Source organism: Opisthorchis viverrini (genome assembly GCF_000715545.1).
Source record: "Opisthorchis viverrini unplaced genomic scaffold opera_v5_12, whole genome shotgun sequence".
NCBI lineage: Eukaryota > Metazoa > Platyhelminthes > Trematoda > Opisthorchiida > Opisthorchiidae > Opisthorchis > Opisthorchis viverrini.
Window position 1 is genome coordinate 1,640,450 of NW_008751668.1, and position 12,908 is coordinate 1,653,357.

The window sequence follows — 12,908 nt, forward strand, 5'->3', positions numbered from 1 at the left end:
GTTGTAGACGTTGTGTATTAAGTGCCAAATGTTACTTGACACTTCATAGAATAAATGAGGAGAGATTCGGTTTCATCCATACAGTCTCGCTGATCCAACATATCTAATTTAGTTCCTTTGTCTAGTTCAAATATTAACAAGTGTCTGCTAGCCTAACAGATGTCTCAACACTGGCACTTTGCCGTAGCTTTTGTCTACAGCGTCAGATAATAATCAAAATCTGCTGCTTATCCCCGTACTCCGTACTCCTAATTTCCTGTTTGCAATCATCCTTGATGTGTTCCCCGAAGATGATATTGGTTAAACTACATACGGCTACATGTTGTGGATTCAACTTACTTGAAATTCGCTTAACCCATACAAAATCTCAGATGGTATGCACACGTCTATAGTACACAATGCCACACATTAAGTAAGCAGTAGCTCCTCTTAGGCGTCACTAGACGATTAGTTTTTTAACGAGTGCCCCCCACACGCAATGACCAAACCAGTAATTATAAGCGCCCGGGTTGGTGGATCCATGGGCTCAATCCGGATTAGAGTATTGAAAAAATCAACCATCAGTACACACCAGTGGGTTCCATTTCGCATCTCGTCCTGTTAGTGTCCATTCCAAGCAGAACCTGTGGCTACAGAAATTTCAGAGTCATCCAGAATGTTTATCTACTGCAAAATGTTCAAAATCACTTCTGTGTTAGTTTAGAGTACAGAGTGAAATGAGGTACGGAAATCTTCCTACGGGACGCCGTCGTTGTCAGGGAACTGACCATATGAATTTTGTTGTAAACCCTAGTTTTCTGTAGGATCGTGAGCTATTTGTAGACATTTGTCAGTCTGAAAAGTGGTTTTCTTTCTTTTCAATCATTATTGAGCCTACATAGATCGTATTTCAAACAATCTCAAAGTAGTTACCACCGTCTGAACGTAACATACTACTCATGAGGTTGCTAAAAACAGTCAGTTCACGACCAGTTTAGCCACCGTTTTGGCAGTATATAAAAATGACGGGTAGTAAGTGCAATCGATCAATACCTTGCTGAATGTGCACGTTTGTGTGTGGGTGGTGAAATGTACCATTGGACACAAGGTTTTTTTAAATGCTCTTCTCTGAAATTTGGTGGATTGTCACGCTGTTTTCATACTCGTAGATGCTTGTACAAAAACTGTAAATTTTCCAACCTGTGAGTCGTGGCGAGACTGCTCAACCAGGAGAAGCTATCTCAGACTAAGTAATTATGGGCAGCGATCAATTAAGGGCAAGTGGCAACTCGTATGCAGAAACACTTGGGAATTCCGGACTAAATGTTTTTCGCCTGGTCTAACCGTCATAGAGGTGGTGTCTCTACCTAACAAATTCCCCTCACTGAAACTAGCGAAACCGTTTCACAGTTCATCACAAAAATAAAACACGTGACCATTTTTCACTAGTGAAATCAGTAGTGTAAACTGCATAGTGCACCAAATGTGAACAAAATAGGCCGGAAGATTAAAATCTTCGTGTGATGTCGAATATCATTGCTAGATGTTCCATGTCGAATAGAATGGACACTGCAAAAAAATTGGGACATGTAATTGTATCATTTCACTTATATGGCGCACAAACTTGGCCATCTCAACAAGTAGAAATACGTTTGAATACAGGAACCTGTCCATGTTAATGGTTACCTAAACCTTATTGTTAGGAATGTAGAGAATGGCTTGTAATTAGCCTGGTTTGTTGATGAAATAAATCATTGGAATTTGATTGATTTTCTCATTAACTCATTGCCAACATTCAGATGAATAAGTCATAAACAAGCTAAACAAAACGCTACTTTTACATTCTCTTGTTTGTGAAGCATAAAAGCAGAATGTTAGTGCATCCAAAATCAAGACACCTGCAAACTCAGTGGATTATCGGCTCCTCGGCATCTAGTTCGCTGAAACCCTAACTCATCAACCCGACATTTAACAAAACCTCACCCACTAAACTCTGTAAACATATCGTCTTCCATCGTCGAAATGAGGACCCTGTACATATATACGCTGGGTGAATGTTGCCGCTCTGCTTCTGAATATACAACAGATCAGACGCCGCATGCAGCTCTTTATAAACATAGAAGATACATATTCTATAATCAACGACCGGTAGCCGATAAAGAAGCCACTCTATCAATGACAAACCAAGTTTGCTGGTTATGTGAACTCCAGCCCACACATCCATCCTATCTTTAACTTCACACTTGTCTGTCTTGTATGAGATTCTAATACTTTTGCTATCCCAGCGTTTGTATGTACAAAAACCCTTTCCAGGAAAGACATCTTTTTCATTACTGTGATGAAATGCATGAGCTATAGCCTGGGTTTAATTCAAACAACAGGTATTTATTAGTCTTCCGGCCTAAATATCACATAGTATGGGACGCGTTTCGTCAACAATCAATCAGCGAGTATCAGTTTAAAAAAGAATTTAATTATCAACCTCCCCGGAGTAATAAACTATTTTTATCGGTAAGCAGTCACTCATTCCGGCCTATCGACCGTCCAGAAACGAGTAACCCTTGCCGAAACTGTCTTGGGGAGGGGTTGTCCGATGTTTACTTTGGCGAACAGAGTTGCCTCTGTTTTCAACCATGAGGATGTTTTACTTGATCAGGTATGTTTACCAATCTCTTGAATATGATGTTTGGAATGTGAAGTCGAGGAAATTTCAATTTCAATTTCCCTGAGTTGTCTACTTTTAACATATCGAATCGAAATATGCAGCACAATTTCGTTTATGTACTTCATTAGGAGTCGGAAAAGAATATTATGAAAATTTATTTGAAGTAATTTATTCACTGGTACCAACGAGGGCCAATAATACGCTCGCTCGCCGATCTCGAATTCCAGAGACAAAATTAGTGGTTTTCAACCCGATGAAACCAGAGTGTAAGTTTATATGGAAACACATAGAGTCCTCCTGGACTAAAAGGCCTGAATACTGACGTCCGGGCACGTCAAAAAGAAATTCATTTACCAACATACTGTAATCGATGCTTATATTTTCGTTAACTGGCATGCGCAGATGGTTTGCCAAACATCGCAACTAGTCATGACCATTTAGCGGTGATCCCACAGCTAATACTTAAACGAATTTTTCTACACGAGTCATAGGAATTAAACGACGCCTATAAATCAGGTCTACTGATGACTTACGTATCTCATTTATAGATAAACTATAAAGATCGGTATTTTACAGCAAGTTCAATACGCTCACATATGAAGACTCACTTTCTCGAATCTCCAAACGTACCTATCAGTAGTAAGACGGGAATTCCAGAAAATCGACTGTTTTTCTTAGAAAACTGTATTTTTGACGGTTGAGTGAATATGCTTGATGGTTTTTAGATGAACCAAAAAGCCTGGTCTGGTTTTGATTAACATTGGTGAAATTGTGCTGTGAATAGCGACGAAACCTGCTGATAAACATCTTTAAGATTGATTGAATTTTTCGATGAATGCGTATGGAGTGCGTACCCGCTGAGTTTATGACTAAGGATGTACCACCGGGCTATGCACCTGTATGGAAGCAGAGTAACTTGAGTGACACTTCTCGTAACCGTGGTTAGTGTTATCTGTTGACTCCATCGAGGATGACGTAAAATTTTGTCATTTTTTGTTTTGAATCAACTTAGACAGTTACCATGGAGCGACGGCCGATTGATTGTAAACCAGGCCATGATGCTTGACATCAGTTTCGTTCCTCCCACCCCTCTAGGAAAGCATCCCACTAGGGAAGAGAGTAAGACAGACTTCTTCGGCAGAGGCGAGATGCATGTTGACTCATTGCATGCAATGACTCCAGACTACTCCGACTGCACTTTAACGTGTAATCGCCTCTGGAATTAGGATCATACTCAACCATAAATTTTGCGGGTAAATATAAGCCTGTGAAATATGGGACCAAGGAAGCTACCCACCATGTTTTTGAGGAATTGTTTCGCAGATTCCACGGGATATGTACGTCAAACTGAAGCCAAGGAAGCCGGATCCTTTACGCCCAAAGTCATATGTAAGACTGATGTAATGAGTTAAACATTTTCTGCTGTGGAACCCGAACCGTTATTGTTTTCATGTAACCCGTATGAGTGAAGAAAGTGTGTTTGGGAATTACAAATTTACCGTATAACGACCAGCTCGAATTGCTGCGTCAATCATTTACAAGAATTCAACCCTCTCAACTCTTGTTGTCGATGTATGCACATTCAATGACGGGGGATCAGAAGTGTACATCGTACAGGTGCCGTGGGGCGATGTTTGATGTGGGAGTGATGGCATTTTGTGGAATGTATTTTTGCGCATGATGATCGCGCTTCAGAAACTTGACCGGGAAATGGCTAGGGGTGCTTCCATTTTGTCACGGTCAGTTTATTAATAGATAACTATTGGAGCAGTCGGACTTTTTCGTGAGGCGGGTAAAAGTTCTGTAGCTTACAGTTAAACAGAGCCATGAAATGCTTACTCCAATGTTGATGAGGAGTTTGCAATCTTAATGCCATGCCATTGGAACGGGTCAACTAAGTGATATACACGATCTCTCAATATACTCTCAAACGGCTAAGCAGTGAACTCATGTATATGGAGTTCGGAAACAAGAATTGCAAAGCAGATGAGATTGCGTTAGAAGGACAGCGAACATTTTTTAAGTATATGTTACGCTAATAAGGAAGTGTCGCAATGAATTTTATCAAAATTTCCTACGGTCAGCTTTTTAAAATGTTCTATATAATCCCAAGGTTTGAGCCAATGAAATGTCCACTTTTTTGTACTAGGTATTTCCGGCTTGTCTATAAAAAGCAGCCTTTGCGCTGTAGCCTGGATTCTGGTTGGTCCGATCTTAATGTGTGTCGAGTTGTGGTTTGTATTTCTTGCTTCCTACGGCAACACTACTGTTGAAATTGTCGTCCATTGTTGTCTCTTTGGGTTGGCCCATTCTTGACCTGTATTGCGTCGTGGCCAGCTTCTCTGCTGGGTTGTAGTGCACCTCCTATTTTTAGTAGTTTGCTGTTTTATTGATTTCTTCTTTGAGTCTCTGTTTCTGTGGTTCTGGATTTACTTTGTCCTCAGCCAGACCTGTGAGTGATTGATCGGATATCGATAGGTTGTGCTACGTGGTAGAATGTGACTTCACAAGTACACGTGGAGAAAACGCAGCTGTTGTCGCGTGGAGGCTTTTCGGCAGGCGAAGTCCCCCATCAACGAGCTGTTCTGAGCGTGGAACGCCCGAAATTGTTGATAGTGTGTTGTTCCTGCTGCTCTGACAACAAGACACACTGGCAAATCGTTAGTATAGTTGTCAAACTTGATCGTCTGTTGTAACAAAAGCAAAGGTTTTGTTTCATCTAGCTAAACTCAAAGAAAAAGACACAAAATACTGGTATTCCAATAAGAACTATTAAGAAGTCTACAAACTCTAGACTGAAACATGAGGCGGCCTGGTGCAGCACATTAAGTTGCCTGAGAACATCATAAACGAGAGGTTCAGCTGGGTTCCAGGTGAGTCTCTCGAAAGAACCAAATTGGTTTGAAAATGAGTGTATATTCGCTAGTTACAATTTTTGTTTCCAAACTACCGACCAACCTAATCAAAACCTGTCAAGCGTAACCTCTTCATTGGTAGCGCTTACCCCGTCAACTGCTTGCCCAACCGTTAACTGACATATCCACATCGCCGAAGTCGGTATTTCCATTCTTACGTTTTTTCTCTATTAAATCAACCATATTGTGATCGAAACTCCCCTCCACTCAAGAGGTTAGGGGACATTTCTCTTGTCGGTGAAGAGGCCCTTTCTATGAGTGAATACCAGACATCAAATTCCAAAGATTCCTTTTCCGTTTCCGTTAGGATTAGTTTTGTATCACTAAGCTAGTGACTGCTGGGCTCATTTTTTGGGCTTATGAAATGTTGACGTCAAAAATAGCAACTCATCAGAGTTTATACACGTCCTGCGCTAGGCTTCTGTAAGATATCAAACGCAGGAATAGGTATACATGGATAAACTCAGGAACAATGACTTCTACACTAAACAGTATTGATCAGCACCTTATAGAAGAATTTGTTCCGATTGGAAGTGGCGGTACTAAAGACAAACTCGGATTATTCACGGAAATTGATGAGTTTATTTCTCACCATTCTCTCGTACCAGAAATGAGATAATTCAAATCCGATAATTCCGTACATTAGGCCGCACAGGTAGTGTAGTAAGCAACCACATATTTTGCTTCAGAGTCTCTTCCCGCGCTTCACGTTCGGTTCACCGATTGCGCAGATGTTTGGAGAGGACACCGAGAAGAAAACAGGTTGCTCATCTACACAACACTCATTCGAAGCCGTAGAGATGTTCTCAATGTCACAACTGCCGAAGAACGCTATGCAACAGCCGTGTGACCCAGTAATCCTGGATGATCACATCTCTACGTTATTGCAATTCTTCCAAAAATCCACGCATCGAATTCGCGAAATGTGTGCTAAGCTCAGGAAAATATCAGTTTTTTTTCAAAATAGCGGGTGTTAGTACCGATAACTGAAAAAGTGCTAAAATCTCATTCTGTCCAATAACCGTTCTCATACAACGTAAAACGGTTCGGTTCATCAGTATGACACTCGTACGTGATACTCTGTGCACCTAAGGTCATCGCACGTGCACCCAACTTAGTTCTACCTTCAAGTCGATTAACGAGGAGACATTGTTTGGCGATCAAGTGAAAAGCCCACGAATATGCACATTCGTCCAGAAATTCCAAAACTTACACAGAACACACATTTCAGAGGCAACCAGGTGAGAAGAACAAACTTTCCACTTACATTCTAAAATGAACTCTCTGGAACAAGGGGAAATGATATGTTCACATTATCCAAAAGTTCATGTCACATAGATAGAAGGATCGCCCTAGGATGCTTCGCATTTCAGGGGACAGAATGGAGTCGCTGACTTGAAGTCCCCGACAACTGGGATTTTAGACACCTGCCTACATTTCGTGGTGTTTCAGTGAGGGGAAACACAACTATACCCATTTTGTCGACTTTTTATTGATAGCGCTTACTGGTGACCTACTTTTATCTAATAATGAAGGCGGATGGGTTGTCATGGGCCAACAGTGAAATTCGTTGCAGATGAATGGGTTGTAAAAGTTACCACTCATAAGTTTTGTGTGTCTTCCTTCTGTTCCCGCCCAACTTCGGTCTCAGTATTCTACAACAGGTCCTCCAACAAAAAATACTCTAAAAATTGTAGCAGTATCCCGGGAGCTCTGCCGACACAGTAAACAATAGTATGGTGCTGATACAATGAAGATGGCAAGCCAGAGAAAATGGTCGCGTCATACGTAATTCACAAAGAATTTACTCTCTCAACAAACAGTTTGAAAGTCAAGTAGTTGTTGCTTTTTGTTCCTATGTGGATTGCCCATCCGGTACTCCTAAACGTGCGTAATGTAAAATGGGTCAGTAATCATTAATGTGATATCGCTGCATAGAGATTGGGTACCTATGAATTTTTTTCCACAGATGACTCTTTTAAGTAGACTTGACTTGAGGCAAAGTTCCAAGATATTTCGATAAAGGCTCTTCATCGTTTTTGCAAGATGAGGTTCTTGTTACCCTACACTGACAACAGTAACAGTGTATCTGACATTTTACTCTGCCCATCTTCATTTTAGATTTAACTCTTGATCATGGATATATCAACGAGGGATAACAGTGAATGGAGTTAGTGTTCCTCATAAAACATCCGACCGTTGTTGTGCACATTGTCGTGAAATATTTATATTTTAAAAAAAACACAAGCTATCAAACTGAATTCAACAGGTAAGAATCCTGTAACCACTTTTCCCTCATTATCTATATAGGTTAACTAAAAGATTTCTCAGTATTTTGATTAAAGACTAGTGGAACCCATCCAGAAGGGTGAAAATCAGTTCCTTTTTTCTTTTGTTGCACCTACTTAGATTTGGCTTTATCAGAAAATACTACGAGATGGTCAAACTTTTTTCTAGTGAAGCCTAACAAAACTCTTGTTCTCCGAAATGAAAGAAATCCAGTCTGGGTCAGACCTCTGTCTCTAATTTCTTTTGGGTACATAGAGAACGAAAAGTGATAGAATTGTATAGAAGCAGACTGGCCAGCTCTGATCGAAAAATTTCTACCAAAATTAGTGGGTCAAAAAGTTTTCCTGAGATCGCCATTTGTCACACTGGCTGCGGGTGTAACTAGCAGACTATGTGGAAGACATATTCCACAGACTGGTGCAATTTGGGAAGCGCTTTTCGATTAATAGAGCCAGGGAGTGCGTGTATAGAATGCAATGAACGCACAAGAGCCTGTATGGTACAGACGGCCAGGGGACGCCTCAGAAGAATAGATGAACGCAAGAGAAAGCTAAACAGGTAACCAAGAAAGGCGGATATATATTGGGTGTCACTAGAAGAATAAAAAAAATACGCTAAGGTCATTACAGATGGAATACAAAGACGATTTGGAAAAGTTTAACTTTTTAAGGAACCACGATTGACGATACAGCGACCGGTGGCCAAGGCGCCGGGATCCAACAACCATTCCACTATAAATAGAATAGATGCGAAAAAATTGATGAGTAATTAAAAGACTGTTTTAAACCAGTCAAGCTGTGTGTGGCTACCAGTAAAGAGTCATCAACTGCAGTGGCCTCTATACAATAACTGACCAGGCACTGCTCGTCTCGTCTATAAGTATTTGAAAACCGCACTCACTGAATAAACCTTTATAACTAACACTAATAGAAATAGACCCCACATCCTGACTGTATTTCTTCCATAAAAGTCGGACAAAGTAGTAGCCTACGTATTTGCCTTAATCAAGCTTTTGCGCCGAAGCCTATACGATGCCGAGTGAATAATCCACCCATTTCGTATAAACGGGGGTCCTGAAGTCACAGGCTTCGGTGTACCGAACTTTTGATGTCACATATAAACTGGGTTAGAAGATTATTCCATTTTTTTCCTATTCGGCCACTTAATGAGCCAAGCCTGATATAGAGTATGAGCTACCCTCCGGATAGATGAGTTCACCCAATGGTGAGCTGGATTTTTCAACACAGCAGAGAAACACGTATACACAGTAAAATCAGTTCGACATCTCTGATACTGCAGCGGTGATTGTGGATTTTCCGTTGTGCGGTTTTGCATGGATGGCGTGTGATGCCAAAAATCAGCCACTTGAGGAGGGATAAAAAACCGGATTGTGGGGTTTTTTAGGAACGCAAGTCAGTGTCTCGTAATTGGTGATTTTGTAAAGGACAAGAAAAGCATCTTCACCTTTGTTTCTGAACTTAAATGACCCTCATTGTTCATTTTAGCCCGCGAAGGTTTCCGATCCTGACGGTACTACAAAGGCACTTTACGCTGTTTTAAAACTGAAGCGCGCCTTGGATTGTTACTGACTGAATAAGCGCATTTACAGTGGATTTTAAACTCGTCAGCAAAATGTCAGACGGAATATCCGGCTTGCTACAGGCGAATCACGAAGACCGTGAGAGAAAAATGAATTGCAGACATCTTTATTCACAATAGTGGCTGATTTAAAAAAGATGGAACAAGCATATATCAGTGTGTGTGCATTCGTGGAATGAATACATTGAAATGAACAGAGTGAAAAAATTCAGTTTAGTTAAGGGGCTTTGAGATTCTCGTATCGCAGAAGTTCAGCGGTTGGAACATGAGAGGGTCAACTGTTCGAGCACTACTCAATCCTATTGTAATCTTGCTTTGTCCACTAACCTCGGTTTACATTTGTGTTGGCAAGCGCCATCCCGGAAAATCACTGTGTGACGTTCTTCATACATTCTTGACAGAAGCAGTCGGGTTACCATGACCAACACGCTACATCAGGTGCAAGGTACAAAACAGTGGTCTCGTGACATTAGTTCTTTCAATTACGTTCGCAAAAAATTACCAAGCCCCAAGAAACCCATTTTGTGTCTGTTAACTACTGAGTGAAAGGGTGAATCCATGATCTCCTCTCCTCACATTGCACTGATTCAAGTCCTTTCATTAATGCATCGAACCGGTTTTCCGTTTCTGATGACCTGCCTGATCATCGGTAACTCACGATGTCGTCGTAAACCGTACAAACTTCTCCAATAACGTTTGTAATGATAATAGGATGGAATTACGTTAGTACTCTCCACCTACGCCCTCATCCAACCAGTTAATAACGTTTGTAATGATAATAGGATGGAAGTACGTTAGTACTCTCCACCTACGCTCTCATCCAACCAGTTACGCCACAAGTACACACGCCAGTTTTCAAGCCAAATGTACCAGGTTAGTCTAATGCCAAAATAAATAGATAATCATGTGATCCGATTTACGAATTCAAGCAATTAGAAGCGCCCGACGTTGTACTACCGGTGCGCCCAAATGCATATATAATCCACCGATCTTACGGATCACTTCCCATCCACAATCCAGGTAATTCCTCTGGAAACATGCCTCACCAATCTATGCAAAGTATGCATTTTACCAGGATGAGCAGAACTAAATCACATTCTCCAACAGTTACAGTCAAATAAGTTAACGTGGAGCAGATGAATTGTGTGAATATGTGGGCGTGACGGCGGATACTACTGATGAGACGTGCGAGTAGTATGTAGTCTTCAGATTACTCCTCGCGTATAATGAAAGGTAGGGTTTATTACGGCACATGGCTTGCTAGCTTACGTTGGTCGTACAACTATAATTTTCCCTCAGTAAGGATCTGTAGTACAACTCGGCCAAGGCGCTGCCCTATGTGAAAGGTTCTGTATTATAAGAGGTAATCCATATTTGCAGGTAATAAGCAGAATGTGGGCTGTGTGACAAACAAGTTACCTCCAAATGAGATAGATGATATTTTGAAGAATTCTCTGTCACTGAACTTGAAGGCATTCCCACTGTGAGTCTTGTTTAAATATAATTTCTTGTGTGCGAAAACAGCACACATAATCTGCGGCAGCGAAGAGATTTGAACAGATTTAATTCGGTTTCCCCGTTGTCTTTAAACCAGTCGTCAGTTTCCTGCCATTCGCTTCCGATTATTTTTTGGCGTTTCCCCAATATATTCACCTATGATAGAGTTTCGTTGGTTAAATCCCTGAGATTCCCATTCTGAGAAACCGTTCAAAGTATAACTGTCTGATTGAATATTACCAAACACCAGAGATATTGGCTTCTATCTCGTAAACATTTTCTTGTGTTCTCTGCAATCCAGTTTCAAAAATAGGTGGAGCGTGTTCGAACCCTTGTCACAGTCACGCGAGAGGCTCACTTATTGCGTTGAGAGTAGGCAGCACTGGCGAGCTATCTTTGACGCTTGAGTGCATATTACATGAAGGGTAACCAGCATGTTAGATAATTCAGTCGGTAGAACGTTCACCGGTAATCGGGAGGTCAAATGTGGGCAGATAACACGACTCCACTGAAAAGCACTTAGTTCGAGTGTAAATATTTATTTCAGCGACGACAACTGTTAGAGAGGCGGAACTTGTACATGCACTGCCCTGTATTGGATAACCATAATTCTGTCTTCAGGCGATTATCTTGTGATCCACACACTGGTTCTCAGTTTCGGCAAATGCATATCCTTATTCTACGGTTCTAAGGAGCGCTAAGCTTGGACCCCAATCAGAATAGTTGCTCCAGGAATGCAGAAGGAATGCTACTCGAAGAGTAATGTCTACAAGGGTAGTCGAGTTTCCACTATCAACTGGTTCGACTGACCATTTACACCTGGATTGATTTGTAGGTAAACTTATCCAAGTACCACTTAAGTGACAGAATCTTGGCGCATTCACATCAAGAAAGTGGTTAACGTTATAAATTGCGAAATAGTAAACCTTTAAACAGCCGCTTAAGTCGGAAGGACCGTCTGAAATCGATGCTGGCTGCCCTAGGCTTGATAATGCTACAAACTAGAAATGGGACAAATGAGTTTTATACAGGAAATTAGGGACCGTTCAACTGTTTGGCAGAGATCTGTTTCGACTGTGGAACTAGCTTATGAGAAATGTGCCTGAAACGAGTCAGACAACTCATTAACTGTAAGTGCGCAAACTCGTAAAAAGATGAACAGAAAGGTATACGAGAGATTGCACTTAAGCACGAAAATGGAAATGTGACTCTCCCGAAAAGTGAGATTAGGGCTTGACTGAGATAAACAAGGGTCTTTCTCAAGTAGGCCTGGCAAACTAAAAGATGAAAGGAAAAAATAGTGAATGCACACAGTAGTATAGGAGAGGATGTATAAAAGTAAGAAGGTTGCTCTCGAAAAAATAGGGATTTCTCAGTCTTGAAGTATTCCCAACGCAAGAAGTACAACTTAAAAAATGGAGAAAGAACCAAGTCCTAGTCATTTGAACAACTGTAGTCAGGGTAGGTCTTTGGCACGCCATACGAGAAATTTTATACGAAAACCAACAGAGGATAAACAGAAAGGTCATTTTTTGGAGCCAAAGTTAAAATGCAGTTTTATTCGGGAGCTAGAGAATGGTATATCAGAAACAAATGGTGTCGAATAAGAAAGAAACAGGGCGCCAATAAACAAAGTCATCAGCCTATCATCTATCCGAAGGTCAACCGTATGGCGTTCTACAAACCTTCATAAACCCAACTGTTTGTGGGAGGAGGCCTAGGAGACTGCCTTATCATCGCATACTTGAATTGGGGTGGAAAATAATCATCCAGCCACCCTGTTGGGGGAAACTAACACCCATCAGAAAGAAGCCAGTGCACAAACCTGTTTATTCAACGGGAAAAACGTTGAAGCATAGCCAAGAAAGCAAGTAAGGAAGGGCGTAACAAAACTGGGTGTATTACGGCTTGTATTATTCCAAATTTAAAGAGGTCAGAAGAAAATAAGAAAAACAAGAGAAAGT

At 41.1% G+C, this 12,908-nt stretch overlaps 1 protein-coding gene across 1 annotated transcript in view; it reads left to right on the forward strand.

The window, feature by feature from the left end:
* T265_01138 (hypothetical protein) overlaps positions 1-9,437 on the forward strand; it is a gene marked incomplete at both ends in the record, with an annotated part of 45,662 nt that extends 36,225 nt beyond the window's left edge. The window contains one exon of the mRNA XM_009165099.1: positions 9,354-9,437. Coding sequence (XP_009163363.1) covers positions 9,354-9,437 — 84 coding nt within the window. The remainder of the gene's footprint in view (positions 1-9,353) is intronic.
* Positions 9,438-12,908: the final 3,471 nt, after the last annotated feature.